This window comes from Leptonychotes weddellii, chromosome 3 (assembly GCF_054177405.1).
Source record: "Leptonychotes weddellii isolate Sample4059 chromosome 3, ASM5417740v2, whole genome shotgun sequence".
In the NCBI taxonomy this organism is placed as follows: Eukaryota; Metazoa; Chordata; class Mammalia; order Carnivora; family Phocidae; genus Leptonychotes; species Leptonychotes weddellii.
The window spans coordinates 55,370,871-55,397,342 of record NC_138371.1 but is presented as its reverse complement, the minus strand read 5'-3'; the positions used below and the strand labels follow the sequence as shown (position 1 = coordinate 55,397,342).

Here is a 26,472-nt window from a genome sequence, read left to right as displayed (position 1 = left end):
CCAAGCTGCACGTAGGCAAACAAATGTTTAATTTCAAACCCTATTACTTGCCCTATAAATATGGCCCTTAGGGAGATGGTCAGTTGGAAGTCTCACCTGAGGGGAGGACACTCCACTCAGGCCTCTCAATCAGGACTCCAGCCTGGCTGTTTGTTTCCACGGGGCTTCCCCAGCTAATGAGGTTGGATATTTTAAGTACCTGATTTGATGTAACTTTGCCTTATTCTCATTTATTGCCTACTATTACCTTCTTCATCTATGTGTAGATTCCTTTTCTCTTCTGTTTCTATTAGGTTTCTATAATAATAATAAAATATTCTTTCCTTTTTGAAACTGAAGCACGACTGTTGTGAATCTTTTGCAGAATACAAGGATGGAAGCTTTAAGAGAGCACTGGTCTTTGTTTTGCTCATTGCTGTGTCCCAAAAGCCGAGAAGAAGGCCTGGCACATAGTAGATTCTCAGTACATTTAAATAATTTCTTCTGTGTAGGAAATGGCTTAGTCTTTTACAGACCACACAAAATAACAATCTCTTTATATTCTAGGACAACGATATCTCCTTTGCTTTCTCCTTCATTCTCCATCCACCCTTATCACATCTCCTGGAAGAGAATGCTGATTAGTCAGAAACTTGGACAATGACTGGACTGAGTTTTCTAGGGATAGAGTGTTCAAAGAAGTTAAAGCTCAGTAAAAGGTCAGTTCTTGAGTGAATGGCCTCCCCTCAAGTATCTTCCTTCCACATTCTCTCTCACCCTGTGGCTCCATTCCCGTGCTGCTAGAAGTAGATACTGGATCTACTTTTCCTCCTATCTGAACTGATTACAGGTCCAAGACTCAGGTTTAGTATTTGGAGGGGACTGGGAATTCTATGAGGACAGAAACCTTGTCAATTTCTGCTCTCAGTTATGTTCTCAGCACCTAGCATAGTGCCTGGCCTCTCTCTCTCTCTCTCTGTGTCTCTTTGTTTCTTTGTCTCTTGTCTCTGTCTCTCTCATCTTTCTACAGAGAGAGGTGGTTTTAAATGAATGAATGTGGAAAGATAGAGCTCAAACCATGCTTTGGATAATTTAGGAGAAAGAAGACTTCGACATGATCTAGCTTACCATATCAGATTACTACTTTGAGGTATGGAGTCAAAAATCAGCTCATTGTAAAATGCCACTTTACCTTCTGTGTGTTGGCCTTTGAACTGGGCATACATTTCCATCAAAAACCTTGAAGTTTTACTGGGTTCTCTGGTCATAATATCATTTAAGAGCCTCAAATCTCATCCTACTTTCCAACATGAGTCAATTTTTTAAAAAAGTTATAGCACTATACAAGAATTATGGTCAGGCTAGATTCTAGCCTTTGAAAAAGCTTACTGATTTGAGATATGGAGCCTTGGAAAATTACAGACCCCTGTCCCTGGCACTAGCTAAGCATCTGAAAGGGTCACAGCTGGCCAGGCTGTGGTTGTTAAATTGTGATTATTTGTAGTGTCCCCCTAAATGTCATGCTCTTATTTCTGACCTTTTCTTTGCACACACTGTTGCTGCAGGTTAGAATCTGTGGCCCCATGAGCCCTCTTCTGCCTGATGACTCCTTCCAGTCTGATTAAGTAGTTACAAATTAGAAGAAGCAACTAAAATTGACTCATGGGTTCTTTGCAAATATAATCATGTTTATTACCACGCTGATCAGTTATACGGTTCTCAGGTCTATAGTAAAATAACTAAGGAAAAGACTGTAAAATGAATTATAAGATTTTTTATGGCCAAATAGCAGTTAATTTGACATATCAAAATAAAAAAATCATCAGGATGATGAGATAATGCTGAGAAAAAAGAGAGTAATGATAAGCATGATAAAAATTGTGCTGAGAGAAAGGAGTCCTTTAATCTTAAATCAGATTCCTTGCATAATATGCAATGTGTTCACCCTAAACTATGCTGGAAACAAAGAAATAATATTCCAGCTTCTCCCAGGTTTGGATTCTGTTACATTCACACTGATCAAAATGTGGGATATTTAAGTAGATTAAGATTTCAAAATCAAGACTCTGCAAAAGAAGGGACAGATGATTTTTTAAAAATTCACTCCGGGGGCGCCTAGGTGGCTCAGTCAGTTAAGCATCTAACTCTTGGTTTTGGCTCAGGTGATGATCTCAGGGTCCTGGGACTGGGTACCACCCCAGGCTCTGTGCTCAGTGAGGAGTCTGCTTGAGATTCGCTCTCCCTCTCCTTCTGCCCCTCTTGCTCATGCTCTCATGATCTCTCTCTATAATAAATAAATAAATCTTTAAAAAAAATTAAAAATCACTCTGTTCCTCGGTGGTTGCTTAACATATATTGAAGAAAAGGATTTTACCCAAATATTAGTTTTATCAAAAAAAGTAATTAAACAGAGACATAAACTTAAATAGCTTGCCACTTTCAAAAACTATTTTTGCTTTACTCGTATGGAGCAAAAGCAACTCCTGCATATGGGAAGAGGGAGTCAGAGTTCTAGGTCCTTGCTACTCAAAGTGTGGTCCATGGACCAGCTTGTTAGAAATGCAGGACCTCAGGCTCCACTGCAGTCCTACTAAATCAGAATTTGCATTTTAATAAACTTGTAGAGGATTTTTTTTTTTAAGATTTTATTTTTTGACAGAGAGAGGGAGAGTGAGAGAGAGAACACAAGCAGGGGGAGTGGGAGAGGGAGAAGCAGGCTCCCCACCAAGCAGGGAGCCCGATGTGGGGCTCGATCTCAGGGCTCTGGGATCATGACCTAAGCTGAAAGCAGACGCTTAACGACTGAGCCACCCAGGCGCCCAAACTTGCAGAGGATTAATGAGCACATTAAAGTAGCACCTCAAGGAGCCTAGCACCTGGCAATCACAATTTAACAACCATAGCCTGGCCAGCTGTGATCCTTTCAGATGCTTAGCTAGTGCCAGGGACAGGGGTCTGTAATTTTCCAAGGCTCCATATCTCAAATCAGTAAGCTTTTTCAAAGGGTAGAATCTAGCCTGACCATAATTCTTGTATAATGCTATAACTTTTTTAAAAAATTGACTCATGTTGGAAAGTAGGATGAGATTTGAGGCTTTTAAATGATTTTATGACCAGAGAACCCAGTAAAACTTCAAGGTTTTTGATGGAAATGTATGCCCAGTTCAAAGGCCAACACACAGAAGGTAAAGTGGCATTTTACAATGAGCTGATTTTTGACTCCATACCTCAAAGTAGTAATCTGATATGGTAAGCTAGATCATGTCGAAGTCTTCTTTCTCCTAAATTATCCAAAGCATGGTTTGAGCTCTATCTTTCCACATTCATTCATTTAAAACCACCTCTCTCTGTAGAAAGATGAGAGAGGCATCCAAGATTGCTGGAGGAGATGAGGCTCATTCAGAAAGGCCTTGCATGCCATGCCAAGAAAGTTTTCTTTAAACCTGAGGCCACTGAAAGATTTAATCAAGGGAATGTGCTCAGGTTTGTATTTTTGGATTATCTTTTCATGTAGTGTGGGAAATGCGTGGTCTGGGGGAGATGTGGCAAGACTAGAAGCAAGAAACCCTATTGGATGGCTGTTTGCTAATCTAGGTTTGATAATAGGGTTGCTGGAATTAAAGTAGCAGAAAAGATGAAGAGAAATGAGTGGATTTCTCAGGGGGTAGGATGGACCCATTAACTGGATGTAGGGGCTAACAAGGGGAAGCAACCTCAAAAGACACGTAGGTATCCCTCTCCCTAGTGATCTGTGAAGACCATGGAAAATAGAACCTCATGTTGTACAAATATGAGGCGCTGAGGAAGAGGTAGTTAGGATGGGTAATAGTAATCAGCATTTGTGCTAAAACAGTGACATCAATAAAGGAGGATTGAGAGGAGAAACGTGCTTAGTAAGGAATTGTTTTAGAATACAATTTTTTGAAAAGCAGCTTGAGAATCTCAAGAACAAGATACAGGAACAGAAAGTGATCCCTTATTCAAACCAAGGCGTTGCTGACTTAAAGCAACCCAAATAAGTCCCCAGGTCTCATGACACTGGAACATTGTAAGACATTGTGAAATCTCAGTCTTCTCATGCTCAGCGAAGAACTAACATTTATTTCCAGTTAAATCTTTCCAAAGCTCTATGTTAAGAATTTATTAGGAAGTAAAGATTACACAAAATTTTATTTATTTATTTTAAAGATTTATTTATTTATTTTAGAGAATGTGCAAGCAGGGGGAGGAGCAGAGAGAGAGGGACAAGCAGACTCCTTGCTGAGCACAGAGCCCGCCATGGGGCTTAATTGCACAAACTGAGAGATCACAACCCAGGCTGAAGCCAAGAGTCGGAGGCTTAACCAATTGAGCCACCCAGGTAGCCCTACACAAAATTTTATTTAAATGGTCAAAGGAGAGGAACAAGTAATCACAAAAGAAGAAATACAAATGAACAATTACTACATGAGAAATGCTACATTGTATAGCGCAAACTATAATGAGCTATCATGTGATGCCCATCAGATTTGCAAACATTTGGGGGGGGAAGGAGCAGAGGGAGAGGGGCAGAGAGAGAATCCTAAGCAGGCTCCATGCCAGGAACAGAGCCCCACGCAGGGCTCAATCTCACAACCCTGAGATCATGACCTGAGCTGAAATCAAGAGTCAAACGCTTAACTGACTGAGACACCCAGGCGCCCCCAAACATTTTTAAAATACAGAACAATAATACCCTTTATTGGCAATGATGTGAAGGGACATGATCATACAGTTCTGGTCAAATTGCTACAGTCATTTGTAGAATAATTAAGCAATCTGATTAAAAAATTTTAACCTGGTAGTTTCACTTTTAGGAATCTGCCCTAAAGAAACAGCCAGAGATGTAAAATTATTTATGTATAAAGACATTCATGAAGGCAATTTTCTAGTAGTGAAACACTGTAAGCAACATAAATGACAGTTCAACAAACGGGGCATTTGTTAAATAAATCATGGCAGTTTAGCATGATATCTACAAGTGCACGAATAGAGCCAAACTACTTGAGTTTGAATCCCAATCCCACTACCTCTTTGCTGTGGGAACTTGGGCAAGTTGACTACCTTCTCTGGGGCTCAGTTTCCCCATCTATAAAATGGGGTTGTTTTAAGAATCAAATTATTTAATACATGGAGAGTTCATAGAACTATGCCTGGGGCATACTAAATTGTCAATAAGCATTAGTAATTCTCATGGTGTTAGTATGACCATCGACCATCAATACTCAGCATGAAAGAGACCTGGAATCACTCCATATTGATAGAGAGTAAAGGAAGGTTAAGTCTCCATCTGGGGACCTTGATGGTGGTAGGAAGGTCTGAGTGTTGGGGGTTCTTGTACATAATGTGGGTGTTGGGAAGAAGAACAGCCAAGAGAGGGGGAGAAAGGTATTGAAAGAGGGGGCAACAGGATACCCATGACAAACAAGGTCTGTTTGACACTCTTTCCTGGCCTGGCTTATAGAACACATCAGTAAATAAAGATTAGACAATCAAGAGACCTGCTTTTATTCTTGAGGAAGTATGACACTCAGGACAACTCAACAATAGCTCTGGATTAAGAGGATATAAGGTTTTTCTAGGTTGGCTTTCTAAGAGATGTGTCAAGTTCTTCAAGTATTGTTTTTTACATTCCTATCACAGTAGGATGGTGACTGACTGTACTTTGTAAGATGTGAGTTGGATTTAGTTGATAGCCTTCCCCTGGATTTCTGGGTAAAAAAAGCAAAAATAAGCCTTAGAGATCATTTAACTCAGGGGTTCTCAGTCTTTTGTGTGCTGTGGACTCCTTTGGCAGGCTAAATAAAACCTACAGACCTCTCCTCCGAATATTGTTTTAAAATGCATAAAATGTAAAAAAAAAAAAAAAGATTACAAAGAAAACTAATTACATTAAAAAAGGAGTTAATCACAGTTTAAAAGAAAATGGTGATATGCTCGTGTATGTGATTTGTTACTGCTACATTAATAAGATCTGCTGCAGGTCTAATAACTGCTGTGACTCTGAAAAGTGCTGAGCTAAGTGATACACTGAGATATCTGTAACAATTCTTAATGAGACATAAAAATATCAGTGATTTCTATTGGTCATAGCCACTGCAAATACTAGTGGGTTAAGGAAAATAAAGGTGCAGTTTTCCCCACCCCGTCCAGATCCTACCCACAGACCCTGATCTAGTTCCAAGCCGTCCTGGCGCAGATTAGCAAACTGCAGCCCAGTTTTGGGACCCTGTAAATTGTCTGATTGTATGGCAAACTGGTAGCAGATTGAAGCCCCAGAGCAATGCCTACTGCCTCATTCCAACTGCTTCCTGTTGACTGGGATCTCAAGGATCTAGTCTTGAGGCAACATATAAATGACAGAGGCCAAGCTAAATTATTTTTGGAACAAAAATAAAATTTGGACTTATACCATTTGGTTTTCTCTTTAAAAAGAACTTCTGGGGTGCCTGGGTGGCTCAGTCGTTAGGCATCTGCCTTCAGCTCAGGTCATGATCCCAGAGTCCTGGGATCAAGCCCCGCAGCGGGCTCCCTGCTCCGCGGGAGGCCTGCTTCTCCCTCTCCCACTCCTCCTGCTTGTGTTCCCTTTCTTGCTGTGTCTCTCTCTGTCAAATAAATAAATAAAATCTTTAAAAAAAAAAAAAAGAACTTCTAAGAGGGGCGCCTGGGTGGCTCAGTGGGTTGAGCATCTGACTTGGTTTTGGCTCAGGTCATGATCTCAAGGTTGTGGGATCCAGAGCCCCCAGTTGAGACCTGAGTCTGGCTCCACAGTCAGCGGGGAGTCCGCTTGGGATTTTCTCTCTCCCTCTCCCTCTGCCCTCCCCATCCTCCCCCTCCCCCGGGGTTGCTCTCTCTCTCTCTCTCTCTCAAATGGATGAATAAATCTTTTTTTTTTTTTTAAAGAACTTCTAACAGAAATTATAATCTCTTCCTGAGATCCAGTGAGGTCAGTTTAAGCTGTTTGCAGATAAAAGTTATTTAGCCAAATATTTGATCAAGTAAGAGCGCCTCTGTGTTCTACTTTCAGAGTTCTTTTTTGGAAATGCATGATTCCTTCAAACTTCAATAAGATCTTGAGATCCATGAGTCAAAATTCTAGAAATATATTTCTGAGAACTTCTGTCTGTGAACTCCTTTAAAAAAATTGGATAGCTTAACTCCTGTTATTTCAGTGCCAAACAAGGAAGCATCCAATAAAGTTCTCCAAAGGTAAAATGATGTCTGACTACTCATTAATGATAATATAACCCAATTTTTAACATACTTTGATGTCCCACCTAAATAGTCCGATGCATTTATAAAATCTGGTTGAGATGGAAGAAAATTGTTCTAGAACATTCCTTCCCTTGCAAATTCTCTGACTTGATTTTAGGCTCTCCAATCTAACCCTCTAGTCAGGCAGTCCACGAATGTATTCTTAAATGCCTTTTCTTTGTCAGCAATTGTCCAAGGCTGTAGTAACTGTATTTTCTTCTTTTCCATATTCTTGATGCTCTGGCATCTGGGGCCCTGTGGACCTGGGGACTGCCCCTCTCAGGAGATAACAATTTGCCTGCCAGCACACCTCTGATATGTAGAGGTCACACCACTTCAGAGTCCATTCCCCTACCCAGCTTTTTTTTTTTTTAAAAGATTTTATTTATTTATTCATGAGAGACAGAGAGAGAGACAGAGGCAGAGGGAGAAGCAGGCTCCCCACGGAGCAGGGAGCCCGATGCGGGACTCGATCCCAGGATCCTGGGATCATGACCTGAGCCGAAGGCAGATGCTTAACCGACTGAGCCACCCAGGCGTCCCCCCCTACCCAGCTTTTATCAAATTCTAGTACTTCCTGGCACCATCCCCTGCCCTAAACAATCCAGGGCCAGAGATGGGACAACTGGGGACCTCCCCTATCAACCAGAAGCCACGGAAATTATTCAGACTATCCGATTCTGAGTCTGTTCCACTTGCTTACCTTGCCTCGCCCATTCCTTCCCTCAAAACCCGCAATAAAGTCTCCAGGCTGCAGTCCCCCTATCCGCCTGCTCATCTGGTTTTGGTGCTTCCCCGGGGGCGCGGTGTGGCCCCGTGGGGCATGCAGCACTTCCAGTGCCTCTGTTCCCAGGGGTCTATGAATATACAAAAGTAACTTCTTCCTTCATGGCAGTCCTTTTTGTGTGTCTGTGTGTCAAACGCACCCATTCACAGCAAATCTCAGCACAGTTTTAGAACAGACCCTAAAAGAGCAACAGTAAATAGGGTAGACCAAATCCTCACCTCGAAGTTTATATTTTAATCTAGGGTTTCCAAGTTTGTGTGGGGAGGAGGGCTATAAAGTAAATTGAGCCTGGGTATGACCGGGCCCCATTCTTTTCTTCTTCAACTGGTTATTTCGTGCTTATCTATGGAGTAAAGGTGGCCGATGAGATTTGGGGAATCAGAGAATTGAATTCTATTTCTCTTCTGCCTGGACAAAGGCCAGATTCTGCCCGGATGAGGCTCCACCTACTAATGCCTGGGCTGAAAAGGTAGGGCCAGAGTAGGATCATTGTAATTTTATTTTGCCAGATGATTAGGAGAAGGCAAGATGATTAGAAAGAGTTACTAATCCCTTTTCCAAGGGCTTCCTGCCTCACCAAACTCCCAAAACTCTCATGGGATGATGATGGAAGCAATTTTAAAAATTAAATGAAGGGTCAGTTAGATCTTACAGAGCAGTATAGAGTGGGCGAACAAAAGTACTGCCTTGATCTGACCAACACCCCTCCCAACCCTGCAGGGGGAAGAGGCCCTTATTGAGTTAGGCCTTTTGATTGGGCACCTCTTAAGGTGCTTTCCTCACTTCCTCTATTCTCCCCAGACATCTTCCTCTTCTTGTGTCGGCTTCCCCGGCTGGTGTACCATTCTGTTCCCTCAGGAAAAGAGCTACTTTCTACCTCTCCCCAAACTGGGGTTCCTGAAATGAAGTCTGTCTTTACTTCAGCTCTGCCCTCTTGGGGCAGGTAGATTCTGAGAGCCTCTTGAGTTAGAGAGATAATAGAGGCCGATTCCTCCACCAGTCTCCCTACAGCCAGAGCTGGAGCTAATCTCCTCACCAGTTCCCTTAGAGGAGAAACATCTCAGCAAAGCAGACATTCGTTTTTTTCCACAAAGACAACACAGTCTAGCCTCACATGGGGAAGTATATTCCTCTCATTAACATGGGTTTTTGTTCTTTTCAAAGTCATAATCCTTGCTTTATTTCTCTAAGGAGCCTTTGACCACTGCCTGAGCTTGGTTTACATCATGGGTCAGGGTATCAGCTGTGAGTCACTGAGACAGCTTTCTGATCCCCAAATCTCTTGTCTAATAGAAGGGAGAACAAGAAGATGTTTGAGCTCATTCCTCCTGCTTGTGGTTTTTTTCTTGTTTCATATATTCTTCCTTTCATAATATGTCCTAAGAAGGCATAGACAATTAGGTGGAGCTAGGGGAACAGTAGTATTGGGTGAGATAAGTTTTCTACTTGTCTGTCAGGGTCCTGGTTTGAAGCAAACCAGCTGTTTGAAGATAGTGTAATAAAGGGAGTATTTACAGAGGTGCAAACAGACTTAAGAAAACCCAACAAGGAACGGTGAAGACAAGGGACAAGCAACACGTGGGCCTGTATAAGCAAGTGGGCATGGTGTTACCTGACCCTGGGAGAGTTACAGCTGTGGAAGAGGGGTCACTCAAACATTGTTGTGGCAAAGAAATGCAACCACTGCAAAAACCACGGCCTGGGAAGGAGGCAGGGAGAGATAAAAAGGTTGACCTCTCTTTCTTCCTGCCCTCTAATCTCCTTCTTCAGCACGTTGGCCAAAGCCCATTGGAAGCCAATGGGCAAGGAGCCTGCCAGGGCAGAAGGCAAGACAAAGAAGGATAGAGAATGGAGGGACAAACAGAGTAACCAACACACAGTCAGTATTTGAAAATTTAAATAATGGTCCACTTATCTCACAAAGCAAACCACTAGGCACAACTTACACTTTACATTAGAATAGTGGACTTCTGTATGCACCAAAAGAAATGAAAACAATACCTCATGGAAGTTCAATAGATAAATGGCATATAGGACACCTGGTTCCTAATCTCATGGTGAGTGGGGATTGGATTTTCTTTCCCTGTCCCTTCAGGTCCTATCTCCTTACTCTGCATTCTATGTCTGCCAGGAACAAAACAAAACAAACCTATGCCAACATGTGCATGCTTGAAGCATCACAGGTTTTTAGGAAGGCTATCCTCTGGTGTTCATTGCCCCACCCCACCCCCCATTTTCCCCACAAACATCAGGAATCCCTTTGATAGCATTGCTGACAGATTATCTAGTCTGACTTTGGTGACAAATTGTTTACCATCTCCCAAAGGAAACTTCTAGTATTGAACAACTCTTGTTTTAAAAAGTTGTTAAAACTAAGCCACAACAATATTTATTAAAAATGTTCCTCTTTCAAGTGACAAGTTTTATCAGTTAGGTCCTTAAAGGATGTTAAGAAACAAATGGAGACCAGGCTTGAAAATTACCTGAGCAGAAAAAACCAGTTTAGTCATACAAGCAAAGCTAAATTGAGCTCATTTTGTAAGATTAATTTGACAAAGGTCATTTCTGGCTTATGCCTCTGGAAATCATAACCAAAACTTGGACTGTTTCTCAGGATTGATAGGAAATAACCACTAATCAATTCCCTTTTATGAAAATCTAATATTAAAACCAATCACTATGAGGGGCGCCTGGGTGGCTCAGTAGTTAAGTGTCTGCCTTTGTCTCAGATCATGATCCCAGGGTCCTGGGATTGAGCCCCGCATCGGGCTCCCTGCTCAGCTCCCTCTCCCTGCCTCTCCCCCTGCTTGTGCTCTCTCTGTCAGATAAATAAATTTAAAAATCTTAAAAAAAAAAATCACTGTGCAAAACGAATAGTCACTGCTTTCTCACCACATAAGCTGCTTTGTAACAATACACTTGTACCCTTGAACCTCATTCCATGTTTTGGTCTGAATGCTCCTGGTTTGCAAACTGTCTTTTTGCTGTGTGCACAATAAATAAACTTTTACTAATGACTACTTCCATGATTCCCTGGTTTTCTATTCTTTCTGAACTTTTTACAAGAACAACTTAAAAGTTGAAATCCTCTCAGTTTAGCTTGTTAAATTCAAGATAATTCAACACCATCTGTACCATTTGGCCATGTTTTCACTCTCCTGAGATGTTTTGTTAAATGGAATCTGGAATCCCAGAGATTCTTATTTGCTGCTTCTGTGGAGCAAAATAAACTCAGGAGTGGAGAACAGGTGTTAAGGAGGCGAAGAAGTTAACTGGGGACAAGGAATAGCTACTTTAAGGGAGAAGAATAGGGACACAATGACATTGTTAAAGAATTACTAGTGGAAGATCACAAAGGAGGAGAAACAGTATAAAATTAAACAGGGTAAGTTTGCAGCACTCAGGAACCAAAAAAGTAAAACTGGAAGATTCGGTGATAGTTTCTGTTCATTCCTACGGGTTTACTTGTACCCTTTTCCACCCTGCTGTGTGTCCTGGAAGGCTGACCTATATAGACTACATCAACTACCCTCTGGCTTCTGATAAGCGTCAGCCATCTGGGACCCTGGACAGGAGATTTGAGGGAAAGAGAGTAAGACAGGAATATTCATCCTGCCTCTCATTCTTCCTCCCTGTGAGGTCGCTGCAGGCTGGCTGCAGCCCCAACTCAAGGCCAGAACCTCAGTCAGACTGCCCTCTTTACACAGTTCTCTCTCTCCAGATTCCAGTAACCCTCTTCCCTTCAGGCCTGGGCACTGCCAAACCCTTGTGGTTTCCTACACCCTGCCCACAACTTTGCAAATAGTCCTGTTCATTATTAAATTGCCCAATTGGAATGTGCCATCTATTTCTGGCCAGGACCCTTACACACTCAGTCCGATTCATTTGAGTAACTACTATATGCCAAGGAAGAATAAAATGATAAATCAGTTAATACTCTCAAGGGGGCAGTCTGGGGAGTGGAGACAGCCACAGGAACAGAAGATTATATCGCAGCTTGATAAAAATGAAGCAGAGAGGCATTGGATGGGGAGGTGGGTGAGTGGAGGCATAAAACAGAGGCAAGGGCAGATTCAGAGATGATGTCTTGGTGGAGATGGGGTCAGGAAAATTCAGAGGCAAGGATGTGAGTAGAGGGGTCAGGAGCTACGTGAGAAGTTTACAGCCATGAAAATCAGGGCCTGTCAGGGTGTGAAAGGATGAGAGTGGAGGGTGAGGCTCGGCCAGGCCATAGAAAGCCTTGTACTGCGGGGAGGGGTCCTTCTTTTCCATGTGCTTATTCTCCCTCTCCTTCTATCTCCGCCTAGGGAAAAATAATGACACAGGTGAAGTCTGCAGCTTCCGACTCTTAACCCTTAATCCTGCCCTACTATCAGGGCTTGACATCTACTTCCTTGGCTTAAAACCGGTATTTTCTGTTCAGAATCACTTCCATACACCACCTGCACATCCGAAGGTCTTTCAAAATGGCAACAAGACAATACGGTGCGCCGGTCCTTGGAGATGAGCTACAGGAGAGGGCTAGAAGTGAACGTTCCCAAACGCATTCTAGATGCCCTAACAGCCAGAGCCACGTTTTCTTTAACAGCAACAGACAACAGTCTAATGGAGAAGGGTAACAGTAATGCTGGAAAGAGGGCAAAGAGTGAAGCTTCACTTCACCAAAGTGGGGCTTTGGTCCAAATTAGTTTGTGTAGGTGGGCACTTTTAAAATCCATTATTTAGGGGCGCCTGGGTGGCTCAGTTGGTTAGGCGACTGCCTTCGGCTCAGGTCATGATCCTGAAGTCCGGGATCGAGTCCCACATCAGGCTCCCTGCTCGGCGGGGAGTCTGCTTCTCTCTCTGACCCTACCCCCTCTCATGTACTCTATCTCTCTCTCTCATATAAATAAATAAATAAATCTTTTTAAAAAATCCATTATTTATCACACTATATAGGCAAATCTGGGGTCCAGGAGATGTCTGTCTTTCTTCTCTAAAGCACAAACTGCAAGGAGTTTCCTTGCCGGGTAGGGCCTCTTTGGCACCTTCCTGGCAGGGATTGAAGACTGCCAATCCTCAGGGTTGGGACTCAGGAGGCTCCGTTAATCAAAATCAACACACAATCCCGTCCTCTCTCCTCGGTAGCCCCACTGCCTTCATCATCCCACAAAGAAGTAAAGACACGGGTGGAGTTCAAAGCAAGCGGTGGGTATGGAATCCAGCTCTCGTTCTGAACAACAAACTGGATCGGTTACCGGATGCCGGGCCAGGGGGCGGCCCCGAGCTTCCAGCCGGCTGGCGAGGAAGCCCCTCCTCCCGGGCGGAGGCAGCTCCCAGGAGTCGAAGCCCGCGTCCCGCCCCGGAGCCAGAGCCCTGAGGCCGCCGCCGCCGCCGCCTGGCAGAGAGTTCGTGGGGCTGTCGCGGCGCGGAGTATGGGGCTCTGATGGCCATGGACGGCTACAAGGGCTTTCTGGGGCTGCTGGTGTCGGCGCTGCTCGTCGGCTTCCTGTCCGTGATCTTCACCCTCATCTGGGTCCTCCACTACCGGGAGGGACTCGGCTGGGATGGGACCACGCTCGAGTTTAACTGGCACCCGGTGCTCATGGTCACTGGCTTCGTCTTCATCCAGGGCATCGGTACTGGGCACCTCCTGGGAGGCAGCGGGGAGGGACGCGCCGGCCGGGGTCCCGGACCGATCGCTCTCAGCCGAGTGGGGCCGACGTGGGCGAGCGAGGGGACGAGAGGGGCGCGCGAGGCGCGCGGGGCGGGGAGCCGCGAGCGGAGCGTGCCGGGGCGCCCAGACGGCGGAGCGCGGCGGCGGGACGGAGTCGGGGGCCGCGGGCGCGCAGACCCGTGGCTCGGCCGACGTGGGCTAGCTGGCAGTGGCGGCCCTGGGGCGGCGCGCGGGGCCGGGGGATCGCCGCCAGACGCCTCGGGGCGGCGGCGGGGGGAGCGGCTGAGCACCGCTGCAGCCGGGCGGGTGGCCCGCTACGCCGGCCCCACTTGGTTAACTCTTTGCTGCGAGTGGCCGGGGCGCACTTGAGGCACTCCGGACACCAGAAGCCGGAACGGAGGAGGAAGGCTGCAGTGCCGTGCGTCCCTAGCCCCTTAGCCCCGAAAATCGCCCCCTGTGGACGGAGCCTGCGCAATCACTGGCGCAGAGAGGCTCTTTAGGCGAGGCCTTTCTCTGAACTTTCTTCAGAGCTGCAGATTAGGAGAGAAAGGCAACGGGGAAAACGGTGGGGCGAGAATTTGTTCCTGTCCCAGCCTCAGTCCTGAGTGAAGGGGCCGCTCAGCCGGTGGCCAGGGTGAGTAAAGCATCAGCTCTTGTTTCACTCCTCCTAGAGCGTTCAGTTCAGTCCAGCCTCCAGGACTCAAAAGGGTGTTAGGCTTCCGTGCCTGGTCATTGGACAGACTTTAGCCCAACTTGTTTTTGTGGCTGGCGACCAGCGAAATTTCCCCTGCGGGCCTTCCTGTTGGGCGCTGGCCCCTGCGTTGGCCCGAGATGTCAGGTGGGGCCTGCGGCCCTCTGGCTCCCAGCGGAGCTTGTGCTTGAGACATCCCTGGGGTTTGCTGTGTCCACGTTTGGCCCGGACAAGCCAGCTCCGGGCCTGCACTCTCCGGGATGAGGCTGACCGGGAGGGAGGGTTCAGTTGACGGTAGATTTTGTTTTTGTTTTGGGATATAATCGAAGTATAACATTGTATGTTTCATGTGTATAACATGTGTATTTTATATATATAGGATTTATATATATATAGGATTTATAAATCGAAATGGTCACCACAGTAACTCTAGTTAACATCCACCAGCTCACATAGCTACACATTTTTTTTCTTGTGATGAGAACTTTGGAGAAGTACACTCTTAGAAATCTTTAAGTTCTACTTTCTTAGCGACGGCTCAAATATACAATATAATATTATTAATGTAGTCACCATGCTGTACCTTACATCCCCAGGAATTATTTTATTACTTGAAGCTTGTATCTCTTGACCGCTTTCACACATTTTTGTCTGTGGGCCCCCTCCTCCCCAATCTATGGCAGGTTTTTTTTTTTTTTAAGATTTTATTTATTTATTTGACAGAGAGCACAGTAGGCAGAGTGGCAGGCAGAGGGAGAGGGAGAGGGAGAAGCAGGCTCCCCGCTAAGCAGGGAGCCCGATGCGGGGCTCCATGCGGGGCTCGATCCCAGGACCCTGGGATCATGACCCCGAGCCGAAGGCAGACGCTTAACGACTGAGCCACCCGGGCGCCCCTATGGCAGTTTTTATTGTGGTTGTGTAGTGCTGCTAAGTGTCCAGTTTCCTTCCTCTGATGTTGAGCTGGAGGAAGCTCTAGCTAGTGGCGCAAGCGCCATTTGTAGCCACTTTTAAAAAAGTGAAGTCAAGGCCTGGCAGATAAAGTATTTAGAAGGCGGTAGAAAGCCGTGCGGGGGAGGGGCTCAGAAAATAATGGAGAGAAGCATGAAGGCTTCAGAAAGAGGTCCCCACCGGCTGAAACCTCTAAGCCTTGTCTCTGAGCAGGTCGCCTTTTCTCCACTAATATCTGGCTCTCCAAAACAAACAAGGGAACAAAAGAGCTCCGGCCTCGTTCCCAAAGAAAAGATTTTTGTTTCCATGTAAAGCGTGTTTGGCAGCCTTCAGCAGGTGTGGCCAGCATCCTCCCACCCTGGGATACAGGGGCAGGCGTTGCTCATGCTTAGTTCACCTGCGGTGCGATGGGCATGGGGGTGCGAGGGCCATCAGCCAGCCAAGTTATTTTGTTATGTAAGTCCCAGTTATTTTGCCACTGACCGAAAATGAGAAAAACATACTCAAGTTCCAAAGGCTCTGTCACCAGAAATGCTTTTTCCCTCGTGGTGGAGCCCTTAAGTGTGGCCAGAGCTGTCAACATCTTCTGTTTGCTCACAATAGTAGAAACAGTCTCTTCATCTCTCCCAACCAGCACTTCAGAGCCGCTCTTACTTTCCAGAGTCTTCTCATAATTGTGAGAGTAAGGGAAACACAGATGATATTAGTTGTTTCCTGACTGACTGACCAAAGAGGAGACAGTCACAAAACGGTCACGAAAGTTTATTGAGTGCTTTCTGTATGCCCACTAAGTGCGTTCTTTCACAGGTATTTAAGAATAAACCAAGGCTATTATTGCTATAAACAATATACTTCCCCGTCCCCTTCCAGTGGACCTGAGCAGGAACTGTCTATCTACATGAGGACACCATCTGGTGGCCCTGAAACGGTGCCCTCACTACATCCCATCACCAGGAAGACAGGCAACAGATGATTATTGAAAATAAAATTTTAGTTGGAAACTATTTGGGAATGGTTCTATTTTCACATATGGATACAGCCTGACTGGAACTGGGGAGATCTTCTCTTTTTGGTTTCTTTTCACGGTCTTGAGAGGAGCTCTGAAAAACATCTCAGGCCATCTGGCCTATTTTTTCGTAATGTGACTCCTAAAAGTAAATGTGGTCCGAGAAGATATTTGGAATAAAATAAACTAATAAAATCCTTATAACTTAAAAAATAAATAAATAAACCAAGGCACTGAGCAATTAAGTACCTTATCCATGGAAGTAGTATGTTTTCAGTGGCCTTGTTTTCAAGGTTCATTTCTCTGCCTTTATGGCAATATGCTTACTTTCCGCAAAATATCCTTAAGAGAAGCAAAAAGCTTCATCTAAAATACACCTTGAAATTCTTTATTCCTGTTAGAGTCCATTAGAGTTTTCCTAAAAGGATTTCTAGTTTCTCTAAACTTTGGGCTTTTCTTAATCTGTTCATACTCACTTTTGGGCAAAAACATGTAAATGGAGGGGCACCTGGGTGGTCAGCCCATTAAGCGTCCGACTCTTGATTACGGCTCAGGTTGTGATCTCAGGGTTGTAACATCAAGCCCCACGTAGGGGAGCCTGCTTAAGATTCTCCTTCTCTTGGCTTATTCGTTAAGTGTCTGCCTTCCCCTCAGGTCATGATCTCAGGGTCCTGGGATCGAGCCCCGCATCGGGCTCCCTGCTCCGCGGGAAGCCTGCTTCTCCCTCTCCTACTCCGCCTGCTTGTGTTCCTTCTCTCGCTGTGTCTCTCTGTAAAATAAATAAATAAAATCTTAAAAAAAAAAAAAAACACCAAAAACATGTAAATGAATATTTTGGAAATTTTCATCTGTTGCTTTTATGCAAACCTTGTTTTCTTAAAGCTTAGTTACGGTATTTGTATTAGTTTTGGAATGTTTGTCCTGTCAACATTCCCCATCCTGTTTATTGTTTGGATTCCAGACTTGCAAAGCACTTTAATCAGATAATGCATTTAATTGACATAAACATAAGCTTTTTCCTACAGACAGGCACACACATAGTAGTCCTGAGTTTTTACAAATCTCTGTGGGCCAGCACCTTCTCAGGTCCCGCAGCAGGAAGGCACCAGGAGGGAAACACGCATTACAGACTAGCCATGTTAAAACGGGCTTTTTTACTGTGTGTAATTGTTTCAGGAAAGAAATTTTTGGGTTTTGCTGTTTCAGATCTCTAGTAATGAACAGGATGCAATTGAGTTTGTGATGCACAAATATTTAGAGATGAAGAAGGGAAGGCTAAATTACAGTTATTACTCTAGGCATAAAATGCCTTACAAATACAAGACACAAACAGTAAACAGTACTTAAAACCATTTGAGAACAAGTGAGAGTCTTGTGAAACACCTTTGAGCAGTAAGCTCTGGAGTAAGCATAAAAATTACAAATTAAATGTCTGTGTGTGTATGGGGGCACACAGACACATGCACACACAGTCTAGATAAATTTTGGGAAATACATGTATTCTAAAATGGAGCATAGCAGACGATAGGATATCTAAAACTGAAATAAAATTTTAAACGAGTGGAATATCTAGTAAACGTGAATGAGGAAGAGTTTCAAGGAGAACTTTAGAAGAGGCTTTGTGCTTTTCTGAAAGGAATGTTTCCCAAGAAGTAAGTTCACTGCCAGGAAATCAGAGAAAGAGCCCTTGAAAAAAAGGCTACAGAAAAGACTGAAACAAATAAACCCCCTCAAAATGGCAGTTGACCTTTTAAAAGGTTCAGCAAGGTGGAATGTGTTATTTGGTAAAAGGTAGAAAATTCAAGTATATAAATTTGGTGAATAGAAGTCTCAGCAATTCTATACTCCTTCCTTTTCTACATGTAGAACTCTACTGTATACACTGGAGGGAGAGAAATTGAATCATCTAATGATCTCAAGTTGGCTTTGTGAGAGAATATAACTACATTTCAGTAACATTTAAAAGACTAAGAAAAAGAAATTGAGTGGTTCTTAAAAGGCAGTTGGCATATCCTATTAATGCATCTAAAAGTGACCACATTCCAAGTCCACTTAAGTGTATTTGAAAAGGCTCTTTGGGGTAGAGCATGGCAAAGAAGACAGTGGAGAAAGTGCCCCAGATACCTACTCCAAAACCAGCCGTGAGGGCACCACTGATAATAAAACCTACCAATTTTAAGGAAAGGAAGGTTTTCACAAAGCATAAGGACCCAATTCTAGGCAACCCAAGACACATTTTTTGTTATAAATAAATGCACACAGATCTCTTTGTAATGTAACTAATAAAAATATTTTAGAAATGATTATTTTGCTCACTGTTGTATATCTGACACCTAAAAAACCACCTGGAACTGGCAGATGGTAGGCGAATAAATCGTTATTGAATGAAGGAGTGATTAGTTCTGTACCATCATTAAATTGTTAGTAACAAAATGCAGTTTTACTCATCTGTGATGATAATGATAGCATCTAAAGTAAAAGTGCCCTCCCTTCCCCCTCAGTGATTATCCTGTTTAGCCAGTTTGGCAGCACTGATTTATTAGGGAAGAATGGGCATCATATTATATTGGAAATGCATCTTTACTCTAAAGGCCTTAGGCACATTCGAATGTTGCCGCCCAAGTATGAACTGTGCCTTCTCTTGCTTACATAAAGATATCAATTCTCCCTTTTTCCTTCTGCATCATTCACTTTCTCCCCACCGTTGGCTTATTTCCAACATGTTGTAATTTCTCTCATCTTAAAACCAACCACACTCTTAACGTCCCCCCTTCAGCTACTGTTTCAGTTCTCTGCTTGCCTTACCACAGAACTTTTTGGAAATTTTTGTCAACACCTGAAGTATTGACAAAAAGTATCTCCAATTCCTCTCCCTCATTCTCTCTTGAACCCCCTCCAGTCAGGCTTTCACTCCACTGCTCCACCAAAATTGCTCTTTTTTTATTATTATTAATTTTTTAAAAGATTTTATTATTTATTCGTCAGAAAGATAGAGAGCACAGCAGGGTGAGCAGGAGAGGGAGAAGCAGGCTCCCCACTGAGCAGGGAGCCCCATGTCGGACTCGATTCCAGGACACTTTGATTGTGACCTGAGCCGAAGGCAGACGCTTAACCATCTGAGCCACCAGGCGTCCCCAGAATTGCTCTTAACATAGTTACCAGTGGCAAGCACGGAGCTAATTCCAGTGGTCTATTCTCAGCCCTCCATCTTGCCTGATCAGAAAGTAGCATTTGGTGTAACTGACCTCCCTGGGACACTTCCTTCACTTGGCTTTTAAGACACCCGGTGCTCTTGGCTCTACTCTCTTCACTGGCTGTGCCTTTCAGTGTCCTTTGCTGGTTCCTCTTCATCTCCCTGATCCTTTAAATTTACAGTGCCCAAAGCTCAGTCTTCTGACCACTTCTCCTTTCTTGATGCACTCATACCCTTGGTGATCTCATCCAGTCTCATGGCTTTAAACACTATCTATTCGCTGAATCTGATATTTGTGTCTTTGGCGTGGACCTCTCCCCAGAACTCCAGACCCACATATCCATCTGTCTACTCAGACTCTCTGTTTGGATGTCAAATAGACATGTCCGAACCTCAACTCTCCATCTTCTTCACACCTCCAAAACCACTTGTCATACAGGTTCCCCGTCTCAGTAAATGGTAGCTTCATCCTTTTTGGACATTCATACAGTCATCCTGGATTCCTCTTTTCCTATCATACTTCTCATCCAATCCTTTAGAAAATTATATATACCCCAAACTCCGAATACAGTGTTATCCAGACTCTGACCATTGACTATTTTAGTTATTTATTCATTCATTGTCTGTCTTCTACTAGAATGTAAACTCCCTTGTCTGTTTTCTTCACTGCTATATCCATGGTGTGTAGAATGTTACCGAACATATAACCAGCATTTGGTAAATATTAATGAAATGAAATGAAATTAACGAAAGTTTGGCCAGTCCTCTAAACCAGGGGCCGTACCGACAAGGATGGCTTATGAAGTAAATAGGAGAAGTGGTATAGCACCCACCAGTGTCATCCTGTGTTCAACTAAACATTCAGATACACAAGGCTGCCAAGACCATACTGGGCACCAGTGTACTCAGAAGGATATAGGACAGGAAGCAGAGCTTCCTGCCAGGGCAGCGTTTGCTATTCTTTTTCAATGGGCACCCTTTCTGCAATAGTTCACGTAGCAGCCATATATCCCTCCCTAAACCAGCCTCTCTCCAGGTGACAGTTCAGACATCAAGAGACAAGATCTGATTGGTGGGATCAGAGCTTAAGGTCCTCATGCCCCACAGGAGCCAGGACCTTTTGTAATGCTCTACAGACCTGGTCTCCAGTGTCCCTGCAGGGGATATTCAGTGAGTTGAACAGTAGCCCCAAAAAGACATGTCCCACTCCTAATCTTACGGACCTGTGAATGTGACCATAGTGTCTTTGCAGATGTAAAGTTAAGGATCTTAAGATGAGATCATCCTGATTTAGAGTGGGGCCTCAATCCAATGACTTGTGACTTTATAAAAGAAAAGAGAAGACATGAAACACAGACACAGAGAGGGGGAGGCAATGTGAAGATGGTGGCAGAGATTGGAATGATGTGCTTACAAGCCAAGGAACACCAAGAGTTGCCAGCAGCAACCAGAAGCTAGGAGAGAAGTATGGACTGGATTCTGCCTCAAAGCCTCCAGAAGGAACCAGTCCTGCCAACACCTTGATTTTGGACTTCTGGCCTTCAGAACTGTGGGAGAATACATTTCTGTTGTTTGAAGCCACTCAGTTTTTGGTAATTTGTTATGGTAGACCTACGAAACCAACACAGGATATAACAGTTATCATTGCACTCTGGGAAGCCCAAAGATTGGCATTCTTATTAGGTATTTATAGATTTTTCATTGTTTCTCCCCGTTCATCAGGGGGTTATTTTCATTATAAATGGTGTTGCCTAATAACATTAGTGTCAAGCCACTGGTATGTCTTTATTAGGACAGTTAACCAAAGGTCAGATCCTCATGCAGCAGAAGGGAGATGCCTTTTGTGTGTGTGTGTTGAGGGCGGAGGAGGGATTGTAAAGAATTGGAGAGGGCCTACTTTGGACAAAATAGGAAACCTCTTAGCTGCAGCGAATTGTGGCTGTATGGGGATGCCAGCCCAAAGTGGCTAGGGCTTCCCATTATCCCAGAGAATCCAGATTTTTAAAAAACTGGTTCAATCTAAAACCAGCCACAGAACCAGAACAAAACCCCCGAACATGGTGCTGATCAAACAAAACACATCTATGGACCAAATCCAGTCCATACCTTCCAGTTTACAAGTGACTTCTGCTAGAGCTTTCTATCTTGACTTTGTGGAATTTAAAGTTTTTCCCTTAAAAAGTAGAACAATCTTCTCTTTTAAGAAATTAGACCAGAAATCTTTGTTATAACTACTTTTCTTCCTGTAGAAACTTTCTTAAAAGGCCAAAATAGGCTTTGAAATAACTGTACAGACTTGGGCTGTACTTTTCTAAGTTCATTCATTCATTCAGTTTTCATATATCATCCTATTTAATTAGCATACATTTATTAAGCACTTACTGTATGTCAGACACTGTGTAAAACAAATGAGTAAAATGTAGCCTTGCCTATAAGTTGTTCCCATTTGAGTTTGTTACAGCTGAGTTATGGTTTTCTTTTAGAAAACCTGAGCCCTAAGTATTTAAAGCTGGCTAGGATTTGAAGTTCAGTGCCTAATTTTAGAGATCAAATGCCTGACCAGGGTCAAAGAGGTGATGTCAGAACCAGTTATAATATTTGTAATCTGTTATAATATTGATATGAGGCATAAGAAAATATAGCTGATGTTTCTAACAATGCAGGATTTCTGGATATTTATACATGTCTAGCAATTAATCGAATTTTTCTCTCTTCACACACTATTTGGTACCATCTAGCTGCCTTTGTGATAATTTCAGTCACTTCAAAGAGATGCTTAAGTGCCAGGACACTAAAACAAATCTTCCAAATCATCCAAATCCCTTCCTGCATTTTGATTCTCTAAAAGTTTTCAGTTACATGATATTCATGTGGTGAGACAGTTTGAATACACAGGCATGTTTCAAAACTTAAGATTCTTCTTTTTTTTTTTTTTCCCAGTGGCAGGTAGATTTTATTGGACTGGGACACACCGGGGACCCTCGCCCATGGCAGAGAGTGGGGGTCAGATTGAAGATAAAAATCTGATGGTCACTTGTGGTAGAACCACAAATTCTGACTGTGCTGGATGAAGGGGAGCAGAGGACCAGGTTGGCTGGTCGCTGCCAAGCCCGACTTTCCTGTTGGCCTACCGGGAGGCGGGCGCTCAGGGGGCTCGCAGCGGGCGGTGCCGGGGGGAAGCCCGCCCGCGTCGCTGCTGCCGGGTTCTCCGCGTGCCGGGTTCACGGCGTCCCCGGCCATCCAGCCCCGGGTGCTCCGCGAGCGCAGTGCGGGCGGCCTGAACTCTCAGGCTGCGGTGCTTCAGAGTTCAGTCTCTTTGAGAGCCACTGCAGGAATCTTTCCAAGATTATTTTAAAAGGGTTCTCTGCGTTTACGTTTAAACTTGAGGTCTTTGGGCGCCTGGGTGGCTCAGTCCTTAAGCGTCTGCTTTCTGCGTGGGTCATGATCTCAGTGTCCTGGGATAGAGTCCTCGGGCTCCCTGCTCAGCGGGGAGTCTGCTTCTCCCTCTCCCTCTGCCACTTCCCTTGCTTGTGCTCTCTCTCTCTGTCAAATAATCTTTAAAAAAATAAAAATAAACTTGAGGTCTTTGGATACAGTCTGGTACATTTTTGGGTGCACGGAGAAATGAGTTGATAATATTGCTGAGAACGTATACTGAGGATGTCAAAATAATACTTTATTCAAAGAGTTAAGAAAAGTGTAATGGGTACCCCACATTTAAGTAGAATTTGTAAGTGTCTTAAAATTACAGTGTACTTCAAACAATAACTTACTGTTTTTTGGGGTTCACTTAAAGCTTATGTAAAGCTGTTTAGTGGGCACAAGTGTAGAGTACCTTGTTCCTTACTTGAAAGGACCATTCGGTCTTACATGAGCTAAAACTTGGATCAGCAGTACAGATTGTCTTGAGTTTTTGATTCGTGCATTTTAAAAGAGGATCTGCTCATTTGCTGGGGTCTGCTCATTTGCTGGGGAATACTGAATAAATTACTGTACTTTATTAAATTTATTTATTCAACATACACTTAATGAGTTCCTCCTGTGTGCCAGGCTGTGTGCTAAATGCTGAGATATGGCAAGGAACAAAATAGACATGCTCCTACCTTCATGAATCATAAGATTTAAACACAGAAGGACTAGAGTCAAATTGTTTTCTATGTTTGGGGACATTTCTCCTTCCAAGTGCCCCTCTCTCCACATACCCTTTGACAGATTCTAAATTTGCATTGCCTGCATGTAGACAAACCTGCATATAGATAGTTCTGTAATGCTATATGGATCGAAAGCTGGTGTCAATCTAGAGATTACATCTTAGAGAGTACATATTTTCACATATTCCTGAATTGATTAGGCAGTGGGGAGCTGAGAAATTTTCTAATAAATAAATTCAAGTTACTGTATTTTCACTTTCATTTGTCCAAAAAATAATTAAACACAGGTGTTGATTTCCTTTTTCCTTTCCTTTTCTTTCTTTCTATTTTTTCTTCCTTGCTTTCTTTTTAAGTTTATCACAACAGCGTATTCCACTACCAATATTTTTTCTTTTATAAAGATTTAACATGTATTTCTCGATATATGTGTTCATGTTTTCCTTCATTTTCTGGGGGAAAATGGTCTTGCTAACTAGGACCTCTAACAGAAAAGCCTTGTTTCAGTTACAAGTAGCTGTTTGATGCCATTTCCCCTCCTCATGGGCTCATGAGACCTTTTTCTTCCTTCTCGCTGAACCTCAGGAATGGTGTCTAGGTAAATGCCAAGCCAAAGAAGCAAGAAATATTTAAATTCCGCTCTCCAGGCAGTTTTTATAGCTGTTGAGAGTAGCTTCTTGTTTAAGAAATGTGGTTTGATTTGTTAAGATTGCCCTTTTCTCCTGAAGTACACCATAGTTTGGTTACTTATATATTTTTAAAACATGTAAACACCTTATGCAAATGCAGCATTTTGCAGTTATCCTTCATTTACCTAGAGAGCATTCTGATGATAGTCAACTATGTAGCAGAACTTCTATATAGCCAGGATAGGCAGAAAACTCTGTGCCTCACTCACATGAGAGCCTCTCCAATTTCCACAGGCTGCCTACTTAGTAGAGATTAATTCGATATTAGGTTTCTGAGTTTACAAAGATGTTGGTTTAACTTTAAAACAATTAGGAACCCTTTCAATCATACAGAAAGTAACATAACAGATCCCCATGTGTTCATCACCCTGATTTAACAGATGTTCCGATTTTTGCCAACATAAAGATTTATAAACTAGAACTTAAATCTGGTAGGAATAAAAGATAATACAGGATGATGGAGGGAAGGTAAGCACCCTAACCTGAGGAAGAAACTAAAAAAGGAGATTGAAGAACTCTAAACTAGACCCAGGGACTGAAAAACCTTAATTGCCTGGGCTCATGTGAATCAGAAGCAAGCCCCTCTCCTGCCTGAGGCCCCTAAGGGCTTTCTCCTCTGGTAATAGGACAATATGTTTTATTGGTAATCCCAAATCCACAGTAAAAGATTGACTTGTGTTCCATTCATGCTACTCCTGCTGGAGAAGGAAAGCTAGTGTGCAACCAATCTAAAATCATTTGAGTAAATGTGAAAGGTTTAAAAATCCAGTTTTAACACTTAAAGGGGAAAGATTTTAGTTTTATCATGTTCCTCTGTGATGCCTGTATTATTTAGAAGAGTAAAAATTCTTCGCTGAACATTTTTTTAGGTAAATATTTTATTGAAGAACCACATACATGCAGAAAAATACCTAAATCATAAGTTACGTGTTTTCATAACATGAACACACTCACGTACTCGATCATGAAACAATATCCCAGGCATCCGAGAATTTTCCTGGTAACCATTGTAACTTCTCTCAGTCATGACAATTACTCCTGACTTCTAATATCAGAGGTTAGTTTTGACTTTGGAAAAATTTAATATAACAGGATCCAGATTGGGGAGAAAAAGCTGTTGTGATTTATTGTTCATAATTTGCTTTTCAAGCAAACATATTCCAAGTATTCCCTTTTTATATGTAGATGTTCAAGTTCCCTCATCTAAGATGAGGGCAGTGCCTCGGTGATAGGATGATGATGATGATGATGATGATGACAATAATATTAATTTTAAAACACTAAGATTAAGCAAGCTACTTAGCCTCTCTGTTCCTTAGCTTCCTCCTCTATATAATGGTCATGGTAATAGTAACTGTACCTTCCTCACAGAGTTGAGGTTAAGAGTTATAATGTAAATGTAAACATGTGGAGCACTTAGCAGGATGCCTCCTATCTAGCAAGGGCTCAGCTGTGTGTGTGTGTGTGTGTGTGTGTAATAAATGAGGTTAACCCAGAAGATGGTGAGATGTATTATTAGATTTTCACATTTTCCACATTTTTATTTTACTACTGCCTGATCACACAGATTGCAAAAGGCTCTACTGTGTGGATGAAAGGTCACAAAGTCATTGGATAAAGAGGCATTTGCTTTTCTTGATAACTAGAAAATCATATATGGTGTGCCACTGAATCAGAGGAGAAAAAGCATAAGGAGGGGAAACCATGTGTTTGAGTTGACTTCATTTTTTTCCTAGACTTTGATCAGTGTGCAGAAAGTGTTTTATATTCATCTTAAAAATACTTATGGGTCACATACACAAATAAAACTAATGAAATCTGATTTAGGTCAGTCGATTATATTGACGTCAATTTCGTGGTTGTGATATTGTACTATGGTTATATGTAAGATGTTACCATTGGTAACACCAAATATTACCAGCTATGTGAAGAGTATATGGGCTCTCTGTATTATTTCTTAGAATTGCATGTAAATGTACAATTATCTCAAAATAAGAGTTAAAAAAAAAAAACATGCTTATGGATCTACATACTTTGAGCCCAGGGCTGTCCTAGGCTCAGGTACAAGGAAAAACAGAAAAACACATTCCTGCCCTCAGAGAG

At 43.0% G+C, this 26,472-nt stretch overlaps 2 protein-coding genes across 2 annotated transcripts in view; both read left to right on the top strand.

Moving 5' to 3' along the window:
* The window catches only part of DCAF17 (DDB1 and CUL4 associated factor 17), a 318,055-nt gene that overhangs the window by 62,402 nt on the left and 229,181 nt on the right, over positions 1-26,472 (top strand). The window lies entirely within an intron of this gene.
* CYBRD1 (cytochrome b reductase 1) overlaps positions 13,381-26,472 on the top strand; it is a 29,070-nt gene continuing 15,978 nt past the window's right edge. The window contains exon 1 of the mRNA XM_006731781.3: positions 13,381-13,656. Coding sequence (XP_006731844.1) covers positions 13,464-13,656 — 193 coding nt within the window. The 5' untranslated portion in view covers positions 13,381-13,463. The remainder of the gene's footprint in view (positions 13,657-26,472) is intronic.